This window comes from Leptinotarsa decemlineata, unplaced genomic scaffold (assembly GCF_025532065.1).
Source record: "Leptinotarsa decemlineata unplaced genomic scaffold, Ldec_3_MD MMD2_P_RNA_scaffold_12, whole genome shotgun sequence".
NCBI classification, from domain to species: domain Eukaryota; kingdom Metazoa; phylum Arthropoda; class Insecta; order Coleoptera; family Chrysomelidae; genus Leptinotarsa; species Leptinotarsa decemlineata.
The window spans coordinates 2869076-2896721 of record NW_027412526.1 but is presented as its reverse complement, the minus strand read 5'-3'; the positions used below and the strand labels follow the sequence as shown (position 1 = coordinate 2896721).

The window sequence follows — 27646 nt, the reverse complement described above, 5'->3', positions numbered from 1 at the left end:
AGTTCGTACCATTTTAAACAATTTTTCAAGTAAGGAAACGCGTTGCCATGCAACTAGTGCCAAAAGACTTCAAACAAAAAGTCAAATCGCGTAAAAGCCGCTGAAGATATGTTAGTACAAGTCTTTTCTGAGCACATAGCCATAAAACACGTTGTAACTGGTGTTGAGACAAGAGGTTTCGAATTTGATATGCAAACCAGTCGACAAGCTTCGGAATGGCGCTTTCCAACCTAGCTGAAACAGAAAACATCTCTTCAAAGTCGATAAAAGGTGATGTGTGATAATATTTTTCGATTACCGCGGTGTTGTGCACTGGTAGTTCTTGTCAGAAGGTGAGACAGCAAAAAAGAAAATCATCTGAGCGTTATGCGGTATTTGAGAGCATATTCGCCGAAAAATTCTAGACATGTGGAAAGAAGACTCGTGGATTTTACACCACTATAACTCACCATCTCACAACGCTATCATTGTGAACAAATTTCTGGCCAAAAACTCAACAAAGCTTATCAAACAGCCACCGTATTCACCTGATTTGGCTCCGGCGATTTTTTTATCTTTCTAAGACTTAAATCACCAGTTCAAGGCACCCATTTTCAGTCGATAGAAGATAATTCACAGGGAGTACTGATCGATTCCAAAAAATTGTTGAAAAAATACATATTTTGTTTCATTGATCAATTCCCGGTACTTTTTCGACATAGTAGTGTAATACGTTCTCGAAAAAATGGGAAAACTGGCAAGCGTTGGTTGGACCAACACTTCTGGGAGACAGATTATAAAAAAATCTATTTTTGGCTTTAATTATCCTCTGAAGTTTCGTACCGTAGTTAGGAAACACCCTGTATAGTTTGTTTCATCAATTTTAATAGGTACTATCATAAAAAATTCAGCTATATATTATAATATACGTATTTTCCGACATTTCTGTTCAGAAAAACATCTACTGAGTCAAATCATAAAATTCCTCTTGTCACAAATGTCTCAAAGAAGTGGGGACCAATATTATTTGTATGTAGAACTTGAAGACATGCTCTAACTTCATATATATCTTGCCCTATTCAACTAACTTCGTAAGCCTCACAATTTTCAAGATAATTAAAGTGGGATCAACTGAACAAAACTGTCTTATACTTTCCAAACTGTATTGATTCAAAGATTTCTTGCTAGTCCAAAACATCTCTAACCTAGGAAAACAAAAAATGACACATTTCTACCGCGCGCTCTCGGACTATATTACAATTCAAAATAACCACTCTCTCCACTGCACATGCTCCAAACGATTGATCATCCTACTCCAGTTTGTTTTCATTGTGCGAGGTTATGGCCGCGTTTCGTTTCCGAACACCCCGAAGTAATGTCTCTCCTTTGTTGTTCCAACAGGACCAAATCGCCGAACAAATCCAGAGGGCCGTCCTTCCCCACAGAAACTGCCAAACGAACCGAAGACAATCACTCCCTCCTGCGCGAAGATTCACCGCCTCCCATCGGATTTTCGAGCGCGTTTTTCGGCAACTTCAAAGGCTTCTCGATCACCCCTAACAAGTCCGAACCGGCTCCGGTAAGGGCTGCTCCTCCTCCTCCTGCGGTACCACGAAGTAGCGCTACCCTAGCCAAGACACCGGAGATGGGGTGTTCCAAGTCCAGTTTTTTTGATAAGCCCATCCAGAAGTACAACTCTTTCCGGAACAGTAAAATCACGAACGGGATAGCGGCGGGGGCAGGTGCCCCCGCGTTGCCACCACCCAATCCGGGCAGCCACCCCAGGCCGATAATATCATCGCCGGTGCTGGAAAATTCGACGTGCACCGCCAAGGAGCTGATTTCCCCGCTGAGGAACGCCCCCAAGTTACCTATACGAGCGGCTCCAGAAGCTCCTGCTGTTGTCCCCGTTTCCCAGACCACAGAACCCACGTCCACCACAGTTTTGTCTGTTAAAATCACAGAGGAGCCCAAGAAACTACCTAAGGAAGGTAATACCGGTACGTTGAACAGAATCACCTCGTTTCTTAAACCTGCCGATAAAAAAACGGTTGCTCGGTCGGATTCCACGCTCAAACGTAATCAGGTAAAGGCCAACAAGGTTCTGGACAAGGACGCTCTGAGAGCTATGAAGATTTCAGACCCGATCCCGCAAACCAACATTGAAATCGCCATAACCGCTTTGCCTGTGGAGCAGGAATCCACCAAGTCTGTCGTCATGCGAGCTCAAAGCATGAGAGCTCCAAAAGACTCGCCCAGGCCTAACATACAGACTTTCGGATCCATGCGGCAGCCTAGCGGATTCAAGAGGCCTCTCAGTATACCGTCCGCTAGCAGGCCGAAGAGCCCACCGCCTCCAAGACCTCCTGGGGACAAGACCCAGAGTCAGTACGATGATTGTCTGAACAAAGCAGCCCCTCTGGGTAGGCTGAGCGAGACTAGTCCTTCGGGAGACAATATTTATGCCGTTATACTGGAAAACCCAGTATCTCCTCCACAAGATCAGCAGAAGCCTTCCAGCAACTCCGGTTCCAGCGAGAACATGGGCCTTTTGGGGGAGATTGTGTCGGAGATACAAAACCGCAACTTCGACTCAATATACTCTACCTCCACGCTAGCGCGCAAGAAGAAGGAAGCAGAGGACAACAAGAAGAAGGAGCAGGACAAAGTGCCAACGCCTCCTGATTCGGAGACCTACGTCAACACGGCCTCTCTGCTGTATTCCGACAGCGAGTACAGCAACATGAGCGGCAACTTGAAGTCCAGCGCTAGCTCCACGTCGAGTGGTTACATCCTACCGTCGGCTGTTAACGTTCCGGTGAAACCTGTTGAGAAACCCAAGGACGAGAGGCCTAAGTCTGGAGTCAGCTCGTTCAAGGTGGACAACGCGAAGCCTTTTGCTTCGACCTTCGCCAGGCCGCAGGGCCCGCTAGCCTCGAACTACAAGGCGGGGGTTAAGAAAGTGGAAACGTCGCCTGAGAGGAGTAAGCTGAAGACTCCCCCGTCCCCGACGAAACCTGCGCCGAAACCAATCAACAGGCAGATCACGCCTCCGAATCTGAGGACGCGGAAGCCTTCTCCGTCGAGAGCAGCGCCCCCGGTGCAGATATCCAACCGGTCTGTCACCAACAGTCCGGATCTGGTGACTAGCTGCAATTCTAACCCCGCTTCCAAACCCCCGGACGTCCTGGGCGGGAATCCGGTCATGAAGAAGCCCTCCATAGCTAGTGTGAAGCCCAACGTGAACTTACCTCGAGCCCCTTTGAAGGGTAGTGTGAAAACGGCAGGGATAAAGTCGGGGCAAGATAAAAAGAGTGACTTGGTGAAGACTCCGACTGCTGGGAAAGTTATTAAAACCAACAGCTCTGATGTGGTGAGCTCGAAGACTCAGGTAGGAGTTAGGAAGGCAGCTAGGTCTTCATCGAATGTTGCGTCTCTGCAGCAGAAGTTCGAGACAAAGAGTGATGGGGATGGTGCTGTGAAGGCGAAAACGTGAAGACATTGTCGGAACCTGATGCGAGGTTTGAAAGGTTTTTCGATGGGTTCGGGGGTTCCATTGTTCATGTTTTTTGGGGATATTCTGTTGATGATGTAGATTTTGTGCATTTGGAAGAATGAGGAAATGTAACGGTGCTATGCGAATGTCTTTCTTGTGGAGAGAATGTTGGGTTTTCAATGTCAAAATGCCAGCTTTTTTTTAATTGAATTTTTTCCCTATTACATACATTATAAATTTTCTCAGCTTTATTTCTCCTCCACTCTCATATCTAAAAGTACCTCTCTGCTTCTTGAGGGACTGTCAAAAAATGCGGTCAAAGGTTCTTCAAAGTATTCATTGCAGTGCATTTAAAATTCAATTTCTTGCTGTATTTTTGTAGTGATTTTTCAGCATTTCATTCGATGCCGCATCAATCTCGTGATAAAAGTTTAAATTCGAAATAATTGAAGACTTGAGACAAAAAATCATCAGCATCGACTTATTATTTATTCAAAAGTTCATCCGTTGACAAGAAAGAGATGAATCTTGTAGTAATTTTAGTGGGTTATTTAGTCTCACAGATGTGACTGATTCAAAGGGTTGTTCATTCTCTAAGCCCCATCAATAAGAACCGAAGAAAGTGAAAAAAGAGGTGTTTTTGGTTCCGATATGAGAGGGGTCAAAATATAATGACTTTGAGAATCAAATTGGGTGAACATTTTGTGTACAACTGAATTGTATATAAAATATTTCCATCACAAAATGATTTTACTCTACTTGGAAGTAATGGCAACTAAAATCCCAATCAGGGTGTTCAGGATATTTTTCTAGAGCAGCTTTTTTGTTTAAGTTGAATATTTCATATGAAGACGTGGAGGTCTACTGATTTTTTTACCAAAACAAAAAAAATCTAGGTTGAAGTCGGGACGTCTAAATGGAAATTTTGAGGAAGTCAGAATTTTTTCAAAATTCAAACTCCTTTTTTTCAAATTTGAAAATTAACGGAATTTAGAAAATGAAGTGGCTATTCAATAATAATAATTGGTAATTCCTGACTCTAACCTCACAATTCTCTGACTTAATTTCAGAGTTTATTGAAATCTTTCGAATTTGAAACTTTGAACTCAGAAATTATTCATTTCCAATTTTTTTAATAAAAGATTTTTGTTTCAGTTATTCTGTGGTTAACATATTTATAAGATTTGGTTGTTGTTCTCTGACAGGGAATTTTTTCAAAAACTGATGTTCAAAAGAGTCACTTGAATATAAAATTTCTGAATCTTCATATTTCTTTGAATATTCAAGATATATTTTTTGATGCTTACTCGTCATGATTTTTGGCCGGGTATGAGATTTTATATTCTTATACGGGGTGATATTAATGCATACACCCAGTAATATTTTTTGTAGAGAAGTGAAAAATCAAAATTCACCTTATAGAAGGTGGTAGTTGTGAAGATATTTTTGTATGTTGAGGAATATGAGTCGAATACAATTATAATGTGTGTCTAAGATAGATAAAATGGGAATGATAGTTTTGATTGTTGATTTCAGCAACAATACTTTTCAGCAAACTGTAAAAATTCTGCATGAAGGATTAAGGTGGAAATTCAACAAGAATATGGATTACTGGTTTATGTTCTGCAGAATTTTTATTGCAGCCTTCTTCTAAACTGTTGGGGGAAATTTCAACTCTCAAAATCAACGTTTTTTACCTATCCGAGGACACTAAAATTTATGTATATTGAAATTATGAAATAGTGTAAAATATTGTGAAACATTTTGATATTGATCCTTTTGCTGTGAGTTCCTGCATGAAGTTTTCAAATTTTCACTCGGGTATATATTTGATTATGTTCAAGTGGCAGTTTAAGGAAGATTGCACCATGGATTCGAAACAAATGAATTCCAGAATCGAAACATTTGTTTTTCTTAAATGTCTACATAGTTTCATCATCGAAGATGAACTATTTCACAAAATTTTCATGCAGGGATTGACTCGGCCCAATGTATATATGACTGACATTTATTTGAATACAAACTAGAACTGCACTAGCTCTGTAAGATATTTATGGACTATTTTGTGACTCACACTAGTCTTTGTTCTGTTGTGTTCGATGAATAAATTATTTGGACCAGTTTTTCATAGTTAATATATATTGTGAGCTATTTAAGACTATGCATTTAGTTATATCTTTTGTACATATACCAAAGATTATTGTATTATTACAAACGACTCAAGATATTGTAATATATTAATTATATTCTTATTGGTCTTTTCATTTACAATAAAAACAGCCCCAAAGAAAAAAGATGGAATAACAGTTCTGTGGCGACACGCCTAGGTGGCACTGCTTTAATCAAGCACTAGATGTGTTTGATGAACTACCACTCCAGTTTTCGACATTTTGGATCTTCTATTGCCACAGAATTTTTGAATTTTCAGTCACTTTTGGATGGCACAGAGTGAGATCCACCCCAATATCCTTTTTATGATTTGTAGAAATGAGATTAATCACTGTCAACTGCTCATTCAATCACAGGTTGTGAGTGGCGACATCTATTAGTAATAGAAAGTCTGGCAACTCTCTCCAACAGTGCTGTTAATATTCTAGTTTTGATTCGTTTCTGTTTGAAAAATCCACTGATGATATATAAACTCTCTGATTTGAATTCATAATGTGGATAGTATATATACAAAGCTAGTGGTGTCCATCCTAATTTTCTAGTTCTGCTTTGATTCCGTTGGACTTTTCTAATTCTTCGAAACACCCTTAGATGGCGCCACTTGTAGCACACTATCTTTCACTTAGATTGAAGAAATAAAGTAAATCATATCCCAGAATTAATCTATTGGGCGGGCGGCCTCAAACTTACTTCAAGCCAATCGTGAAGATGGCAATGAGAAAGTGAAGGATTTAAAAAATGGAGAAGAATAACATAGATTGAGATCCAACTGGATTATCAATTTACAAGCTATATAGCTGGTGGTGACGTCTAGAAACGATAATAATAAGTGTAAAAATCTCTTTTTTTTAGTAAAGCTCAACCTTATATACCGCCACTTGCAGCAGACATTTCTGTACATTGAAGAAGAAGTAAAACACAAGCTAGATTTAATTGATTGACATTCGTCAATATTTGTTTCAAAGTGAATTTACAACATTCCTGTAAGTGGTAGCAACGGTAAAAATTTTAAAATTCCGTTAGATTTTGGTAGTTTTCTGAATCATCCCTAGATGGCGCCACTTGCGGCATGTTACTTTATACTTAGATTGGAGAAATAAGGTAAATTACGCCTAAGATGGGTTAACAGCTCATCGGGTGGGCGGGCCACAAATCAACTTAAATCGGTCCCCAGAAGATTGAATGATTATGGAAAATAGAAAGGAATAGACTACTCTGATAAAATTTGTTGATTCCCTACTTTATTTAGTTGGTAGAAATTGATAAATGTTTGTTTTGAAGTGAACATACAATACGCCTTCTCCTATAAAGAATAACAAAGCCGAAAACACGATGTCTGGTGTTCATTTATCACTTCCAACTGAACAATTCATTATAGGCTGTAAGTGGCGACATCTATTAGCGATGGTGAAAAGTTGAAAATTTCGTTGGATGTTTTGTAGTTTCTTTGAATAACCCCTAGATGGCGGCACTTGCAGTACGTTACTTTTTACTCAGATTGGAGAAATAAGGTAAATCACGCCATAGATGGGTTAACAGCTCATCGGGTGGGCGGGCCACAAACCAACTTCAATCGACCTCCAGAAGATTGAATGATTTGGAAAATGGAAAGGATAGAACACTCTGATAAAATATGCTGATTGTCTCTTTTATTTAGTTGGTAGAGCATACAAGCGAACATACATGCCTTTTTCAAGGAAAAACAAAGCCGAAAATATCATTTCTGGTGTTCATTTATCATTTCCAACTGAACAATTCATTATAGGCTGTAAGTGGCGACATCTATTAGCGATGGTAAAAAGTTGAAAATTTCGTTAGATTTTTGTATGTTCTTTGAATCACCTTGGAGAAATAAGGTAAATTACGCCTTAGATGGGTTAACAGCTCATCGGGTGGGTGGGCCATAAACGAACTTCAACTTACAAATTGAATAGATTTAAAAAACGAAGAGGAATTGACTATATTGAATCATTTGACAAAAATATGTTCATTATTTGTTTCTCAATCTATGTTTGTTGTGAAGTACATACAAAATGCCTTCTTCCATAAGGAGAAACGTGGTTAAAAACGGAAACTTTGTGTTGATATATCATTTCCAACTGAACTATTCATCACAGGCTATAAGTGGTGACATCTATCGGCCATAGCGAAAAGTTTCGTTAGAATTTTTAAATTTTTCGGATCACCCATGAATGGTGCCGCTTTTCACACTATAGCCTTTACCTAATTTGAAAGTATAAGGCAATTTATGCCTTAGATGAATTGACAGTTCATCGGGTGGGCGGGTCAAAAACCTACCTGGATCTGTCGCTGAAGAGTTAGTCGACGATTCATTTTTTAGAGACGCCCACTGGTGACGGAGTAAACCTGCACGTCGTTTTGATTTCAAACAGGTTCTATGTCGGGAGGGGTCGTCTACAGTATACTCCATAGCTTCCCTGACTAATGGAAGTAAATCTGCACGTCGCCTTGATTTCAATCAGGTTGAAGCCTGGCTCCCTTTCCCTTTGGACTGATATGGAGGTAAATCTATTGAAGAGGTCATTTATTATTTCCAACTGAACTGTTTGTCACAGACTGTAAGTGGAGACATCTATTAGATGGTGTCAGAAACGATTCGGAAAATGGAGAGGAATAGAATAAATTCAAGGCGTTGATGAATGTTTGTTACCAAGTGACTTACACAATCCTTACCTCGGTCTATAGAAACACTGATCAAACAAGAATTTTCTGCCATTCACTTATTTTCAAGGAACTACCAATTACAGCTGTAGGTGGTGAGACCTCTAGTAAGGATAACGGGAAGTTGACCATTCTCAATGTTTGATCAATGTTCCTTTCCAAAATGAATGTTCGACACACCTCTCCTATACGGGCAAACACAGCTAAAACAAACACGTTTTTGGTGTATATTTAATATTTCCAACTGAACTATTTATTACAGGCTGTTAGTGATGACCTCTACCAACAATGGGTGAAACGTTTGAAGTTTCGTTAGATTTTTGTTAGATGGCACCACTAGAAATAAACTTTCGATCACACAACTTGAAGAAATAAGGTAAATCACAACTTAGATTTTGGTTGTATGGCACTTGAATATAGTCCTTACATTTTATCCTTGCATACCACTAGATACCGCCATTAATGGTCCACATTTCCTTGAACTTCATCATTTCTAGGAAAACATTTGAGCTGCAAGTGGTGGTGCCATCTGTTGGTTATTAAAAAAAGTTAAAATTTCTGTTTTAAAGGTATCTAGTTCCATTTTCAAAAATGTACTTCAACACGTTTTGGAAAATCCTGAATATGTTGAAATTTTCACAAAAATAAAAGATCAATGAAATTGAACATTTCTACCAGTCAGCTTGAAACTCCTACTCAGTTATCTATATAGTTTTTTAATAGTAGGAAGTTTTTCACAAAAGATCCTCTCGAAGGGGTGTAAAGGAAAAATAAAACAGGTCACTTGTGTGTACAATTCTATTCATTTCAATATACAAAATACTGACATTGATTTTTACAACAGATATCAAAAATACATTGAACTTAATTTCACAATAACGCTGTAAACATAAAAAAATAAATAATATTGTGAATAAACAGTGCTTACAACTAATAAATAATAGAACTATGCCTTCCTACATTGACAATTTTTTTAATAATACTGGGAAACATTCAGCTTACATTCAGTCATTTTCTAGCACACAAAAAATCATTTCTCAATAAATAATTCACAGGCAAATTAATCCTGTGGTCAAATTTTATTGCTCTTTTCTGAACAGTAACTTATATTTTTCATTTTCAGTGAAACGTCCAGATTTCCACCAAAATTTCAGTCATCGAAAAAAAAACTGATCTCCTCAACAAATTCAATAGATCGAGCAATGGGACATGACTGGGGAATATTCCATTATGTTCTTTGGATTCCTAATCTTCCACGTTCGTCCAAAGAAATATACACATTCTCAAAAGATGCGTATTCAAAAGTACTTTTGTAGATTGAAGGGGATAAGTTTTAAGGAGAGAATAAGACATTTTGTGGCTTTCTACTTTTCCATCTTTCTCGAAAAAAAAGCTGGGAATCTTCCATGTTTTTTCGCAGGTTTTGAAAACGGAAAACGTATTTCCATTTCCCGAATGTCAGCCATATTAAAAAGGCTAAGTATCACATATTTTTTCCAGTCATTTACTTTATTAGCTTGACACTTCAAAGGTCTATATCACACAGTATCTCCTCAGGACGAATACATTTATCTATTTTCCAGATTGTGGAAGGCTAGAAACCCAAAAAACATCAAGTCCTCCAACAAAAAATATCTTTTTTCTTTCACAAATGAAGTGGAGGTTCCATTCGAATTATATCTCACAAAAATGCCGCAGATTCACTCTGTACTGTAACGAATCTAAAGCCGCCCCTGACCAGTACGCCGGCCGAATCATGGAACAAACACATGACATCACCGCGAAAGAATGTAGTCGGGAATCGCCGGTAAAATTCCAGTACCGAACCGACTATAGACTTCTAGAAAGGACCGCTACCGATATAAGCAGGTCTTCCCGACACAAGAGGGCAGTTCGGAAAGTGAATCAAGCGGCTGAACAAGAAATTCGAATAGTGGAAATAAATTAGGCGTTAGTTGCCACGTGTTGTAATGAATAAATTAGTTTGTGATTACTGAAATATTGTTGGAAATTAATTTGTTTAAGACAGTTAATTTATTAATTTGTCAAAGTACAATCCCAGGAGATTTTGTACAATATAAACTTTACTTCCAATACGTGTTGGACCAGTCCAAAAGATTCTGTTGTAGTGAAACGCTTATTGGAGATAAAGTCTATATCGTGAACATTTCTGATTATTCTCAAGTATCGAGAATGAAACTTCGTGCCAGAAACCTCAAAACATTTTTCACTTACACAACAAAAAAAAAACTAAAATTAAATTTCAATATGAAGACATACGAGGGTGATCTGGAAAGTTTACGACCTCAACATGAAGATGGCGGCACTCGTAAATAAAAGCTAGTCACTCCCCAAAGTTTCAGCGAAATCGAGTATTGAGCTGCCATTAAATATTTGTTTTTGAAAGACAATACGCCTACACAAATCCAAGATGAGTTAGATTCTGTGTATGGGGACTCTGCAACATCTTTTACCACAGTGAAATTTTGGGCAGCTGACGATAAACGTTCGGGACGCCTAAAAATTGCAACTACCGAAGAAAACATCGCCAAAGTTCACCAAATGGTGCTAGACGACCGCCGAATTAAAGTAAGAGAATTGCGGAGGTTATGAACATGTCAAAAGAACGTATTTGTCACATAATAAATCAACATTAAGACATGAGAAAGCTGTCTGAGCGTTTGGTGCCGCGTTTGCTCACGTTAGACTAAAACGTGTACGTTGGCGCAGTTTGGGTGGAATAAATCCGAGTTCTGGCACCGATTATTCATTGTAGATGAAACTTGCATACTCCATTTCAGGCCACAAACAAAAATACAGTCCAAACAGTGGACTGTAAAGAGGAAACCGGCTCAAAAGAAGCAAAAACTGTTTTTTTCGGCTGGGCAAGTGATGACGACTGTTTTTGGGATAGTTATGCAGTTATTTTAATCGACTATCTTCAAAAAAGGAAAAACCATTACAACATCATACTACACATTACTACTTAACAAGCTGAAGGCAGATCTTACGGAAAAACGACCACATGTGTATAGAAAGAAACTCCTGTTCCACCAAGACTCACACCTCAGCGGTTGCCATGGCGAAAATCCACGAATTACGGTTTGAACTGCTTCACCATCCGCCTTACTCACCGGATCTAGCCTCAAGCGATATCTTTTCGTTCCCTCATCTAAAAATTGCGCTCGGGGGCAGAGATTTTCGTCAAATGAAGAGGCTATCACCTTCGTCAACAATTATTTTGCAGAGAAAGACGCTGAGTACTATTTGGACGGGTTACAAAGATGGTAGCATCGCTGGGAGAAGGGCGTAGAGTTAAAAGGTGACTAAATTGAAGAAAAAAAACATTCTAAAGAAATGTCTTGCATCTTAGTTAGGTCGGGAACTTTTTGGACCACCCTCGTACAGTTCAGTCTCAATTTAATGATCTTTCGATTCCTCTCGTCAAATAGATCATCCCCGATAATTTGGCAATTACATTTATCATTCAAATTCATAAAAAACACTAGTTCGTTACACCTAACATCACAAACATATTTTCACTGCACCTACTCTTAGGTACTCACTTAAAACAACAATTATTGCAGGCGCAAATATCAAAATAGGTTTCACCAATCTAACAAGTAACCTACTACATTTATCAAAAATATATATCGTCACTAAAGGTACGAGGCAAGGATGTCCGTTCAAACCAGATTCTCTCCTGAAAGATTCACCTCGTCACCGTATCTTAAGCTAATCATAAATAACTACCTATACAAGCAGCACGTGTTCCACAAGGCCCCGTCTTGGGGCCAGACCGGCTCCTCGGGCCCGTCTCTCAGTCAGTTTTTAAAGCTTTCCGGTTCGTAGGGGTGCTGGTTTCTAGCAGCTAGTTTCGAGAGCTATTTTCGTCGTACCGTTCGTTATCACGCTGTTCGTCAAAGTGTCCCCCAAGGAAGGGGGCCCTTGAGAACTGGTGGAGTGGTGGTTGGTGGTGCCAGCCGTTCCGTTCTGTCTGTGCTTGTTGAGACCCCAGAAACGTTTGATGGCAGAGAGTACCTGAAATCGAAAGTAGATGAAATTTTCTTCACACAACAGCAACAACTGGACATGTTGGAAGATGTTGACGCTCAAGAAATCTCTAAGACCTTGACTCTTAATTTTAAATAGATTTGCCCTTTTATCGACTTGATAAAATAGATAATAATGATATAGCATTTATTGCCCACAACAGAACCCATTCATAAGGTAATTTTCAAAGGATAGCAAATACAATATAATTAAAAGTATATTAACAGTATTACAACATTCAGAAGATGAAATGGATACGATAGGTTGCCTTTTATGTTTCGGGATTTGGCAACCCTAGTGTTGCAATCTGACAACTGACAGCTCTGTCGTAAAGTTGGACATTTTAAAGCTTGTACGTACTCAAAACGTTTTGACATACGAACGCTATTTGTGTTGTTCACAGTAATTTAAAAGATTCATCTCGGCCCAAAAATGGAACTGCAAGGATGATCTTAATTCAAATCTAAAGCAAATGGAACTTCAAACGTTCAAGCCAGTCTCTATATACCTACACAGTAGGTTTAATGGACTGACGCCTATCAGAAAACAACTACTCCCCTGGCTAATACCACGAAGGGCGTTGGATTATATCAGACAGGCGTCAGTGCAGGAATCTTCACAGAAAATGTCCTGCATATGCAATTGGCAATACAACTGAAAGAGTCGACCTTCAATTATGGAACGGGCACACTTGCAGACCGGTTTCGGGCTTATTAGCCACTCATCAGTGCAAGATAGTGACCATCATCGACCTAAAGTCAATGATATTCCACAATTGAAAATCGGAATTCTTTCAGAGTATTTCATTCCTCTTCCGAAGTTGGAGCGAACATCAATCATGTCACTCCATCTAGTGGACGAGGTACTAACCAACTGCACATCCGTAATTTGCCCGATTCCTCTAAATAAGGAATAAAAACTTTCTTATTAGTCAATGGGCTATGCTTGAAGACTGGCAATAAACAAATCTAAAGCAAATGGAACTTCAAACGTTCAAGCCAGTCTCTATATACCTACACAGTAGGTTTAATGGACTGACGCCTATCAGAAAACAACTACTCCCCTGGCTAATACCACGAAGGGCGTTGGATTATATCAGACAGGCGTCAGTGCAGGAATCTTCACAGAAAATGTCCTGCATATGCAATTGGCAATACAACTGAAAGAGTCGACCTTCAATTATGGAACGGGCACACTTGCAGACCGGTTTCGGGCTTATTAGCCACTCATCAGTGCAAGATAGTGACCATCATCGACCTAAAGTCAATGATATTCCACAATTGAAAATCGGAATTCTTTCAGAGTATTTCATTCCTCTTCCGAAGTTGGAGCGAACATCAATCATGTCACTCCATCTAGTGGACGAGGTACTAACCAACTGCACATCCGTAATTTGCCCGATTCCTCTAAATAAGGAATAAAAACTTTCTTATTAGTCAATGGGCTATGCTTGAAGACTGGCAGTAAACAAATCTAAAGCAAATGGAACTTCAAACGTTCAAGCCAGTCTTTATATACCTACACAGTAGGTTTAATGGACTGACGCCTATCAGAAAACAACTACTCCCCTGGCTAATACCACGAAGGGCGTTGGATTATATCAGACAGGCGTCAGTGCAGGAATCTTCACAGACACAGACACACTTTCAGTTGTATTGCCAATTGCATATGCAGGACATTTTCTGTGAAGATTCCTGCACTGACGCCTGTCTGATATAATCCAACGCCCTTCGTGGTATTAGCCAGGGGAGTAGTTGTTTTCTGATAGGCGTCAGTCCATTAAACCTACTGTGTAGGTATATAGAGACTGGCTTGAACGTTTGAAGTTCCATTTGCTTTAGATTTGATAGCAAATACAATATAATTAGAAGTATATTAACAGTATTACAACATTCAGAAGATGACATGGATACGATAGGTTGCCTTTTATATTTCGGGATTTGGCAACCCTAGTGTTGCAATCTGACAACTGACAGCTCTGTCGTAAAGTTGGACATTTTAAAGCTTGTACGTACTCAAAACGTTTTGACATACGAACGCTATTTGTGTTGTTCACAGTAATTTAAAAGATTCATCTCGGCCAAAAAATGGAACTGCAAGGATGATCTTAATTCAATTTTTGGCGATGAACTCCATCAAGGACCAATGTTTATTGATGGTATGGCGAATTCCTTCGTGGTTGTAGTTCACTCCTGGACGAATTTCGTGAAGGTCGTTCAAAATCAGTTGTTGTTCCAAAAACCATTGATGCTGTGCGAGAACTGATATTGCAAGATCGTCATGTGACCTTCCGTGAGATTGAGACAACCTTAGGCTTTAGTGGGATCAACATACATTCAATATTGCATTAACATTTGGCTGTCAAAAAAATTTGTTCGCGTTGGATCCCACACAATTTGTCAATCACTCAAAAAAAGGCTCGTGGCGATTGGTCGAAGGAATGCTCAAAAAATACGATCGCGGTGCTTCGAAACACGTCTATGACATCGTGACAGGTGATGGATCGTGGATTTACGCATATGAGCTCGAAAGTCAACAGCAGGCGACTGTATAGGTGTTTGAAGCCAAATCCAACAAAAGTTGTTCGCGCATGAAGCACTTCCAAGCAAATGGTCGCCTGTTTTTTCGGAAAAACTGGGCATGTCGCAACCGTACCACTAGAACAACGCAGTACAGTCAATTCTGAGTGGTACACAACCATTTGTTTGCCAGTTGTCTTCCAAGAAATCAGGAAAACCAACCACCGAAGACGGATCACTCTTCACCGCGACAATGCGAGCTCTCACACATCGGCTCAAACAACTGCATTTTGAGCAGCCAAAACATCGGTTTGATGAGTAATCCGCCGTGTAGTCCTGACTTGGCACCGAATGACTTCTTTTTATTCCCGCACGTAAAAAACAAACTGAGAGGTGAACGTTTTTCGACACCAAAAGAAGCGGTTTGCTGCATTCAGAATGCATGTTTTGGAGATACCTCAATCAGAGTGGCAAAAGTGCTTCGACAATTGGTTCAAACGCATGCAAAAGTGTATAGATCTTCATGGGGAATATTTTGATAAACAATAAAAGTGATTTTCGATTATTAATATTTGTTTTTGTTCTCTAATCCTGAAATATAAAAGGCAACCTCGTACAAGATAAAAAGAAAAAGATTACATTCATGATTGATTCCCAAATTGCTTATAGATGTGCTCGAGATTGATTTATTAATTCACTTTTACTGCAGTGTCACACATATTTGATAATTTGTCAGCTTTTGAACACATCACATCAATTGGAGCTTCAGACATAATATTTGTTTGAGCTCTTTTGCACTTAAAAGTGATATTTGATCTAGACTTCAATCTCGGCACATTAAAATTTCTTTGTGATAATAGTACAGGAGTCAACCATTCAATAGCTCATGCAGAAATATTATGGATGCTTTATTTCTTTCCTTTTACAAAGATACGAAATCGAATCTGCGTAGTGTATTAATATACAGGGCTTTTCATGATGAGCGTTAATTAGCCGTTTCTGGCAAACTATTCAACGGATCAACCTGAAAATTCCACAGTATGCATAAGTCAATATGACCTACACGCCTAAAATATTTTAGACGAAGCGGCGTTGTCGCTTCTACTATCAAGTAGCGGCTTCTTTGATTTTTCAAATGGAAGACCCCGTATATAATATCATATTATGATTCATCATCACTTTGTCAATAAATTCATATACTATTTCCCTATACCTATCTATTACCGTTTAGAAGATATAAATTAATTTCGATATTTTTTTACCAAACATGAACTTTTATAAATGCTGATAATCTTGAACTCTCTTGCACTAAAACGATCAAATTTGAAACTGAGTGGAGTGATACTATGAGGATCTTCACTCCGTGTCATATTTTCATTTGCCTCATACAGGGTCTTCAAAAAATGCAGATACTTTGATCTCATGAAAAAATGAGTGGAACTCAATTTTTTCAAATGGAACACCCTGTATATTTCAAAATTTTTGAGCTCTACATCCAATTTCAGATTAACTTTGTTCAGATAATACTATTTCTTTTTTGAACCGTTTTCGAGATAAACTGTTTCAAACGAAAATTGACATGGTTTCCTTGTTCATCACTCATTTTTGTAAAACAGATTTCGTTTGATGTTTCTCAATTAGTCACAGATAATACAATGAAAAGATAATTATTAAAATACTCCTCAACCATCGAATGAAACTTCTCTTCAAACAATGGTTTTATTAACGCTGAAATATGAACTGAAAATAATAAACCCATAAATTAATGAGTTAATTTAATAGTCAGTGTATTTCAGAATATGTTCAAACACATCTCCACCTCTACTTAAACAAACATGTAATCTCTTCAAAAGATTGTCATGTGTAGCGCTTCTGATCAAATCTGGAGTCAAACTATTGAAAGCAGTTATAACTCTCGATTTCATATCTTCCATTGTTGTTATTGGAGTAGAGTAAACCATATATTTAATGAAACCCCACACGAAATAATCTAAAGGATTGCCATCTGGTGTTCTAGGAGGCCAACGAAAAGGTCCATTATTACCAATCCATCTGTCTTCGAAGATTTCGGTTAAAGCTTCGCTGACTGAATGAGAATTATGGGGTGGAGCACCATCCATTTGGTACCATACACGTTCTCTTTTTCTCCATTTTTTGTGAACTTGGCCTCATCTGTCCATGTGATATTGCCAAGAAAATGTTCATCTTCTTGAGTCTTGATAAGTAACCATTCAAAGAATTCCACTCTATGAGGTAAATCAGTCTCTTTCAAATGTTGGACACAGTAGAACTTATAGGGATGCCATTTATGCTTATTAAGAATTCGACAAATTGTCACGTAGGGTATACCTATCTCCCTTTCAGCCTCGTGCAGAGAAGCATTTGGAAATGCATGAAAGTATTCCAAAACTGTTATACCATTGTCATCATCATCCACTTCAGTCTTCTTACGAATGATTTTTGAACGGAAGGTTCCATTCAACCTACAGTTTTCTAGTAGTCGATTTATCACATTATTATTCGGCTTCGAAAGTTGTGGATATCTTTCATGAAATACTCGGCATGTTCTACTTGCAATTCTATCTCACCATAAATTATTAATGAATTCAAGAAATCTTCATTACTGTAACCTAATCTTAACATTATTCTATTATAATTGGTAGCTATCACAATCAGTCAAAACCACCAACGAAAGTCTGACTTGAGTTCCACTGATTTTTTCATGAGATCAAAGTATCTGCATTTTTTGAAGACCCTGTATGAGGCAAATGAAAATATGACTCGGAGTGAAGATCCTCATAGTATCACTCCACTCCATTTCAAATTTGATCGTTTTAGTGCAAGAGAGTTCAAGATTATCAGCATTTATAAAAGTTCATGTTTGGTAAAAAAAATATCGAAATAAATTTATATCTTCTAAACGGTAATAGATAGATATAGGGAAATAGTATATGAATTTGTTGACAAAGTGATAATGAATCATAATATGATAATATATACGGGGTGTTCCATTTGAAAAATCAAAGAAGCCGCTACTTTATAGTAGAAGCGACAACGCCGCTTCGTCTGAAATATTTCAGGCGTGTAGGTCATATTGATTTATGCATACTGTGAAATTTTCAGGTTGATACGTTAAATAGTTTGTCAGAAACGGATAATTAACGCTCATCATGAAAAGCCCTGTATACAGATTCTCTTGTAGGATAAACTCCATCAACCTTGAAGCATACAAATTTTAGAACCTTTTTTGGGCTCTCTCGATGGTTATTGAGGATTGACTATAAATGGGATTCCAAGATTATCCATATTCTAGTTTAGACCTTACTAGACTGAAGAAAATAGATGAGAGTGCAGTGATATCATTAAAATTACTACAATTTCTAAAGATGAAATCATATTTACGATATGCTGATTCAGTAATTTCGTTTATGTGAGAGTTAAATGTAAGCGGATTGTCGAACTGAACTCCTAAGTCTCTAATATTATCAATATGTTCAATAATTCTATTATCAATTGTGTATGGGTAAAAACAGCATTGGATTTTCTAGTGAAAATCAATAGAAATATTTAAAAAAAGGTGACTTTTCAAACACCAATCATGTAAAGAGTTAATTTGTTTCTGTAGTATAATACAATCATCCAAATTAGAAACAGAAACATATAATTTTGAATCATCTGCAGGCATCAATTTATTGTCTCGCAATCTATTGTCTCGCAGATACCATTAATGAATATCAAGAATACAATGGCCCCAAGTTCGAACCTTGGGGGACTCCACTGGTTGCAATATGGTTAAGTGAGCGAAATCCCTTGTGTGAGACACACCGTTTTCTATTATTTAAGTATGATTTCAACAGGTTTATAAAAACATTATTGAAACCCAAACAAGTAACTTTTTTCAGGAGTATTTTATAGATGAAGATAAAGATTCGGATACTCATACAGCTGTGAAAATTAAAACGGAATTTGTAATGAAATCGTAAAACTTTCATGAAATGATCATTGGCAACAATTTAGCTGGTAACTTTAAATCATCTCAGGGACAGGTTGTGGTAGTTATCACCTTGTTGATACAATGGGAGACTTTTTATTTTTCGGGAAGTAGCACACTACTGTCATGTGTCATTCGAGTGCTTTCACTTATCTCCCGTTTGGCGGGAGTTGGGCATTTTTCGCTTGATTATGGGTTTCCATATGTTACGTATCTCTACGCTAGTTTGGCTGAATACACTGTTGGACAACATGTATGTGGTGTCTTTGAATTTCCTCCTGAACCAGTGTTCCTCCCTGTATATGATCTCAGCTTGGGACCACTCGATGTTATGTTGATGGGTCCAAACATGCTCTGCTATTTCTTGTGCTCGGTAATGTGAACTTTCAATGGCCTCTTAGTTTCACCAATATAGGATTTTCCGCACTCACAGGGTATCCGGTAAATGCAATTCTTGGAATCGCAGTCCGCGTTTGGTGGCCCGGTTTCCGGATCTGAAGCAGGTTCTGATCTTGTTCTTGGACCCAATTCTTCTTATCCTTTCCCATAATCCTCTGATGTAGGGAAGTGCAAGCACTGGTTGTGACGGCTTCTCTTCCTTGCGAAGCTCCTGCTGTCTTTCAGCCAAAGTCTGTCCCACCATCGCTTTGGAGTAGCCATTGCGTTGAAGATCATTTTTGATAATGTCTAGTTCCTTCTCGAGACCTTCCTTCGTATAACAGAGCCCGAGAGCACGGTCTAATAGAGTTTTGATGATTCCTCCTTCAGTCGATTGATGGTGGTTGGATTCGTGGTTCAGATACTGTCCCGTGTGAGTCCGGTTTTCGGTATACAAATGTTTCCCACTTAGTGTCGGTCTTCTTCACCAAGACTCCTAAGAATGGCAATTCGTTATGCACTTCCTTCTCCATTGTGAAAGTAATGTAAGGTAATGTAAGGTCTACTGTGTTTTTGCCAGATACTTTTGTCCAGTACTCTGTGTGCTTCTCATTGGTTCATGTCCTAATCTAGATTCATACTAATGATTTTGGTACCCCCAGAGCTGGTTCAGGACCTATATATGAAGTTGATGATCCGCGTCTAGCGCATTCATCAGCTTTATCATTACCTGTGATTTCTGAATGCCCTGGCACCCAGTACAAAGTTAATTTGTTCCTGTTTGCAAGTTCATTTAGTCCTTCATGGCATTCCCAGACCAGTTTTGATGTCACCTCCGGGTTTGTCAGAGCCCCTAATGCGCTCTTGCTGTCTGTAAAAATATTGATCCGCTCATTTCTTTGAGGTCTCAATTTAATAAGCCTTGCACACTGCAAGCATACACTTCCGCCTGAAAGACGGATGTGTATAGTCCTAGCGGATAGCTGTAGTTTAGATTTCTATCCGCTCGGTATCTTCCAGCTCCCGTTCCATGTTTGGTCTTCAATCCATCTGTATTCCAGGTGTTTTTTCTAAACATGTTTTCGGGATGACCAATGGTCTTCCACTTTTCACGGCTTACGACTTTAGCCGTGGAGTTTGTGTTAAAGATGTACTTCGGTGTCATATGGTCCGTGCACATATTCAATATGTGCTCCACCACTTGTTCCAAAATTTATGTTCGGTCCTATCTTTTGTAGTTCAGTGAGTTTTCCAGTCTAAATTGGCCCATCCTGGCCTCCCCCATTATCACAAAGTGTAAAGGAGAATGTAAGGTCTTACGCTGTTGATGTGTTTCAGGAAGCCGTCTAGCTCAGTCTAGTTTCATTTTTTGTTTAATTGTTCTATTTGTATTGGTTCTGAAAGGGATTCCAAATCATCTGATATACTTTTAGATAATGGAAGCCCGAACTAATGAAACCCATCATGAAACATTGTAAATCACCTCCAAACAAATGATATTTGTTTTGTTTACAGTGAGTTGAGAAAATCTTACCAAAAATCGGCAATTTCAAGAGGTCCAATTTGGTTTAAATAAGAGCAGATTTGCTCTAAAGAGATGACTGTCACTTGTAAGTTAGTATCTGACATCGACAACAAGGTATCGTCCGCAAACAAGTTGGGGAAGTTACGGTTGTGAAAGAAATGAATCCATTCGCGTAAATTATGAATAGTACAGGGCCCAAAACACTTCCCTGAGGTACTACGCGTAGAGGATTGCAAGGATTTGCAGATGGTCAGAGAGATAATCACAGAGTCACTGGGGTACCTAAATTATTTCAAGCCTCGTCTGAAAATCAGTTGAAACTAATGATAAATTCAGAGTTCATACCTGTGGTTGGCATCCGACAACAATGAAGATGTACACCCCGTGAATGCTGTTCATGAAGTCCGTCACATACCAGAATTCGTTGGGTCCTCCCACAGCTACAGATAGCAAATCCCATATCCAATTCACACCCATAACCACTACTAACTTCATGCAAACTCGTCCTAATGCAGCCCTGAAAAAAAAATTGAATACATAAGCGAAATATTAGTGAATACATAGATTATCATAAAATTTCAACAGCTTCCTTTTGAAGGTTAGTCAAAGCGATGAATGCAATAACATCTATGTGTTAGGCCCGAGACTTCTCAGCAAGTGTAGTAATTACTCCGTCTGTCTAGAATAGTCTTTCTCAAAGTGGGCGATAACGCCCCCTTGTGGGCGTTGCTTTACCGCTCCTTTACGCTTAACGCGCGTTTCCTCGTGTAACGCCATCTAGGGGACTAGACAGTAACTATTTCCTGTCCGATAGTTGTCAAACTATCTTTGTTGTATCTTTGTTGTCAAACCCACTTTTTCAGACGGTATTTCGCTTCGTAGCATTTGAAAAATGAAAACAATGGTGGGTATACTGCAGCATTAATGAAAACATATAGATATATTTTCCGTATCATTGATACTTTTTTAATTATCTTGAAGAAAAGGCAAAATCTCAAAAATGATCTTTTCAATTCAAGCTCATTTTTTTTCAAAACTAAGCACTGTAAATCTAGAGCATATAGCGAAGCGAGAAGTTTCTAGTCTCCATTCTCGAAAGTACCAGGCCCGACCGCTGTCTGTGCCAAATTTTTTTTCAGCGGCTTGTAAGCAAGACGACGACGGACTCCGAGCCTCCTACAATATCTCCTTGCTAATTGCTCGAGCCGGTAAACCTCACACTATTGGAGAGGATTCAATTTAACCGGCAATAAAAGAAGTAATAATTACTGTGTTCCATAAACCAACGCGCAGCTATTATCGGAAATATTCCTTTGAGCAATAGTTCCGTGCAAAGACGAATTGATGAGATGGCTGAAAACATTCAGTTAGATGAGTCCACTTTACCAACCAATGAAGCATTGTTGTTGTCATACGTGTGGTTTATTAAAAATGAGAAAATATATCAAGAACTACCATTTGCCAGAAATTTAGAGACGGATACAAAAGGAGTAACCATATATAATACACTGGAACAATGTTGTGATGAGAAAGGAATTCCACTGAAGAATTTTATATCAGCTGCTACGAATGGCGCTCCGGCTATGACAGGATGTCACAAAGATATCATAGCGTACTTAAAAAATAACATTCCAGATGTGCTCGCTGTAAATTGCGTCATTTATAGGCAACATTTGGTTGAGAAAAATTTGAGGGAGCGCCTCTCTCAATCACTGCAATATATCATCAAAGCAGTCAATAAAATCCGAAACAGCTCTTTAAATGACAGATTATTTAATCAGCTTCGTGTTGCTAATGATGAAGATTTCAACCGATTGCTATTTCACACAGAAGTGCGTTGGTTATCAAGAGGTAACTGTCTGACTCGATTTTACAATCTATTTGACTCTGTAATAGAGTTCTTGGAGAACGAAGACGAAGAATTGCACGACAACCTCATCACTTCAAAGAATGATATTGCGTACGTGACATACCTCTATAAATTATTTAATGATGTCAATCTCCAACTTCAAGGTGACGACTTGAATTTGATTAAAAAACAAATGTCATTGCTGCTTTTGTAGCCAAAGTGCTCTTATACAAGAATAATATCGGCAGACGTGAGTTTCGCAATTTCCCTAATTTGTCAGCAGTATTCTTCAACAACGACGACTTGCTTGTTTACTGCCAACATCTGGAGAACCTCCACAATGCTTTCGCATAACGATTCCATGACATTTTAAAATAGGAAATACCGAACTGGGTGTTGGATTCTTTTTCAAATGTCAACACAGCAGGATCACCCCAGCTGGAAGAACTCATAGAACTGATAACGAAGGAGGAAATAAAAATAAAATTCAAAAGTGGATACCAAGAATTTTGGCTACAAGAGCCAATCCATCGTTCAACAATTTTTGATACCATTCCCATCATCGTATTTGTGTGAACGTGGATTTAGTGCAGTGGCAACGTTGCTAACTAAAAATTGGTTGCAGATTACCGAACGCGGTGACTTACGGCTGTTTTTGAGTAAAATCGAGCCTGATATTAACAAACTTGTTAAAATTCATCAAATTCATCCTACACATTAGATTAGTTTGAAAATTCAAATTGAAATGTTTGTTTTAATAACATGAATAAAAGTTTTCCTAATATTAAAAAATGGTGTTTTACATTACCCTCATCAGAAAGTCTTATTTTCACATGACACACATAATTTAATTAATAAAATAATGGCTGCGATTGTGATTTTTACGATGTAGTAAAGTGAACAAAATGGGGGGCCCTTAGAAAATTATTGATTCTCGAAGTGGGTGAGACAAAGTAAGTTTGAGAACTGGTCTAGAATTATAAAGATATAGGTAAGTGGAATCTGAGAAATCCAACTTGTCTCGCTTATTGAGCTTCGTTTTTCATCGTATTCCCATTTCCATCGACGGCCTAGCTAAAAAGCAGCCCGACACGGCTATTTTAATGGCTTAGCAACATTCTTGGTGGGTATTTTTCTACCGTTTTGAAACTCTCGAGGACATCGACGACGGACGGAGCTCGGCAGGAAAAAAACTCTATAATAGGCTTCTAACCGGTCGCGGTGGCCAACGGCAACTTTTTAGTCGGCTTTAGTGTACGCACAACACTTCTTGGAAAAAAACGGAACGCGGTTGCATTCGGAAGGTCCGAAACAGCCGTCGTCGATTGACTATTGAAAATATCTTGGAATATCGCGAGTTCAATGAGTTTTCATTGAAAAGTTTTGCATTGATATCGAAACCGAAGTTAAGAGAATGAATATTCCGAAATAGTTCATAAGTTTGGAAAAGGTGAATACGAGGTTAGATCAAAAATTAAGATGAATTTTCACTTTTCTCAAAAAATTTGAATTTGTTCATTCGGTTTTTATCTCCGAAACGCCGTCCTTTCATGGGAACAGGAAAAAGTCGAGGGGGGCCAAATCTGATTAATACGGTGGCTGAAGCATGATTACGGTGTTGTGCAGGCTCTTCCTCTCTCGTCGTACACACGCTCAGTGTTTAGTGTGCGTTAGACATATACTGTAGACAGTATTATGAAAATCTAACTGAGGATACACTATAAAAACATACTTTTGTCTATTTTCCACGATAGTTCTATATATGTTGACTAGTTTGGGTTTTGAAAATGGTGTAATGACCGAAACTAGTCAAGAAATATAGAACTATCGAGGAAAATAGACAAAAGTGCGTTTTTATAGTGTATCCTCAGTTATATTTTTATAATACTTCCAACAGTATATGTCTAACGCACACTAAACACTGAGCGTTTATACGACGAGAGAGGAGGAGCCTGCCTTCCGCTGACCTATACCTGAGAGAAAGGGAAGCCAGACAAACTTGCGCCGTTACGCGTTAGGTAACGAAGCGGTTTACCCTCCCATGAGGAGTTATCACTTCAAAAGTAATGGAAACCAAAGGGTTTATTAGTACTTTCCGAGCCGATTTCAATACGATTCAAATCTGCAACCAAAATTCAAACAACTATTCCAACAACCTACGCAATCCTTTTCAGCACAATAAATCATACGCTGATCGATAAATCTCGTCGAATAATGATCAACTGCACCATAAATTCCCGCCCGTACATAAACAGGAGGTCATTAAAACTGAAAGAATTATGAACATAAACAAAGTACTCGATAGATTAGTTACCTTACTTGTCTCTCTTACTGAGCGCAGATGCGTTTTAAACCTTCAGAAAAGAAACGGCTATCTCAAAGTTACGGAGCGTAACCATAAACACGAAATCGCTACAATTTTAATGAGAGGAAGGCATTATTAAAAACGACCTGTTAACGCATAAATCTGAATGCGAGTCTCGAAAAAAATCCAACTAATCGATATTTTATTACTCTAAACCACTAATTACTATTCATCCGAATTACGATAAATAATGGACTTGGAATGCCACACACGGACTTTGAAACGATTCATTAGAAAGAAGTTAACGCAGGAGACAAAGTTTTGGATAACAATTTCCCAAGAGTACTGTGATACCTATATATTTCTAAAATTAAATCAATAATTAAAGAATTCATTACATACCACCAACAATAAAACTTGTAACGATCCAAAATTATAATTTAAAACACTCTAGAGACTCTAGACCAGGGTTCGAGAAGTAGTTTTAGGTGGGGTCCGGATACTGTGTGAACATTTTAACGAGGTTCAGAAAAAAAAATATTAAATATAAAGTGCTACATATTATTTTGGTTTCAAATTACATTCTGAATTATAGAAGTAATACAAAACATTTATTAATGTGAGAAACCACACCGACGGTCTTGAGCCAGTTTTTTATAGTTTGGTTCTGGACAGGAACAGCAAATTCAAAGTGTGTCTTCTAGCTGAGCGTCTGTCAATCTCAAACGATATTTGTTTTTCAAAAAATTCATCTTTAAGAAAGATGTTTCACATATATGTATGTTGAGCCAAACATAGTGGCCAAATTGATAGCTAGTCTTTTACAATTTTCATATTTTTCTGGGACGTGTTTGGAGCAAAATTCTTCAGTGGATACCGTTCTATACATTTGCAAAGACACATCTTGCAAATCAATTATCTCTATTTGAAGTGATGCCTTTGACAGATTGAACAACTTGGCAGCTACATCTGTCCATTCTGCTGCTACATCGACTTCAAATGGAGATTTAAGAAACGGAGATAGCTTGCCTAACCCTGCAAAGTCTTGGAATCTTGTAGCAAATTCGTTCTTGAGATCGGCCAGAAATTCAACAAACTCTGCAATTTCTTCTTCAGAGGTTTCCTTTTAAATTCAAGGATTGTCGAAAAATGAATAAATTCTTGTTTAACGATATCCTTTTCAAAGATATCCAGCTTACGACTAAAAGCAGACACGCTTTGTATCAGATCAGATTTACCAGAACCTAATGTGTAGGTCCGTTGGGAGAAACGAATTTTTCTAAATATTAATTTTCCTAGTGATGTCCAGAAAAACCATCGGCATTCTTACCTTTCAGTTGTAGACTTGACCAGCTCTCTCTTCCACAGACCGCAAGTCAATTCTCTGGCCGTGAGACCAAACAGCAACAAATTGACAAAGACCAGAATACCCACGGGACCGAAGAAGAACGTGACTTTCTCGATATCGCCTGAAAAAGAAATAATACGATCAGAACAAAGATTCAGAAATCGAAATCATCGATGATTACGAGTCCGTCAATTTTGACGCGGTTCGTCGAATAGAAAAACAATGGAATCCTTCATTAAATGAAGTTTGGTCTACTGCGCCGTAAGGGAAGCAAAAACCATGAAAAAAGAGAAGAAGAAATCACATTGGTGAAGTTTGATTATACAGGGTACGCCAAAAGCATTAATTATGTCTTCGACTTTAAGCAAATTTGGTTGTTAGCCTTTGTCTGCTAACAATCTAGCTAGGGAAATTAAAATAATTACACAGATAGGCCATAATAATGGCCAACAACAAAGCCGTAAATTCACTTACTGATTAATATACCCTCAGATCAAACAATCAGAAATCAAGAAATGGGTAATTTGTCCGCTTTTTAATCTATTGTTGACAAATTAATTTGCAGGTGGTGGTTCCACTAGTTAATTACCGAAAAATCAATTAAGATAATCATCATTTAACAAACAAAGTCCACAACGGACCAAAAAACCTTAGGTATATAAACAGCTAACCCTTGTTTTTAGATTCAGTATCAATTTGCTTCTCCTTATTAGCGAAACGCGCCGTCGAGTCCAAAAATATCAGTTTGGTGTTAGGGTAATTGATCTCTAGAAAAAGTTTTCAAAAATCGGTTTGCAAAACCACTCACTACCTCACCTTACCCCTCGAACATACGGCACTGATAAAGAAATATTGTGAAACGGACAAAAAATTAGTATTCAGCCAGTCCAGCTAGCCGAGCCTTTATTCCTCAACTTCATTTGATAGCACGTTTATTAACTATCTGGACGACTAGGGGCCACAGACAAGAAATGTTTATGACTGTACTCTTATTTTATTTGCCGTTCCAATTGGGAATGTATAGAATATACTTAGATAATTAACCTAAGTACCTCTATTATTATCTACAGTGGGGTTATATAAAGGCTACTGTAATCAATCATTTTTAGTTTAATGTATAAGTTTGAAAATGTCCAGGACGGAACTGCAGTAACGTTAGTTACAAATAAAAGTGGTGAAAAACGTAGGAAATTTCGATTCTCTTCTTCATAATGATTTCCTACCACGTAGTAACGGCTACGTCCATCAATTTAGTAAAAATGAACCTATTTATTTATGACTTCAAGTTAGCCCAAAAAACCATTTTTTATAATTTAATTTTGAGTTTTGCATTCTGAATGTATTGAGTGTTT

At 38.2% G+C, this 27646-nt stretch overlaps 2 protein-coding genes across 4 annotated transcripts in view; one reads left to right on the top strand and one right to left on the bottom strand.

Moving 5' to 3' along the window:
* Window positions 1–5727, top strand: part of Meltrin (disintegrin and metalloproteinase domain-containing protein meltrin) — a 100630-nt gene extending 94903 nt beyond the window's left edge. For both annotated transcript variants that reach the window (XM_074171749.1, XM_074171744.1), the window contains one exon: window positions 1381–5727. In XM_074171749.1, the coding sequence (XP_074027850.1) occupies window positions 1381–3475 (2095 nt within the window). In that variant the 3' untranslated portion in view covers window positions 3476–5727. The remainder of the gene's footprint in view (window positions 1–1380) is intronic.
* Window positions 5728–9110: 3383 nt separating this feature from the next.
* mthl1 (adhesion G-protein coupled receptor methuselah-like 1) overlaps window positions 9111–27646 on the bottom strand; it is a 215277-nt gene continuing 196741 nt past the window's right edge. For both annotated transcript variants that reach the window (XM_074171733.1, XM_074171737.1), the window contains 3 exons: window positions 26277–26415; window positions 21138–21309; window positions 9111–12367 (listed from right to left, as the gene is read on the bottom strand). In XM_074171733.1, the coding sequence (XP_074027834.1) occupies window positions 12191–12367; window positions 21138–21309; window positions 26277–26415 (488 nt within the window). In that variant the 3' untranslated portion in view covers window positions 9111–12190. The remainder of the gene's footprint in view (window positions 12368–21137; window positions 21310–26276; window positions 26416–27646) is intronic.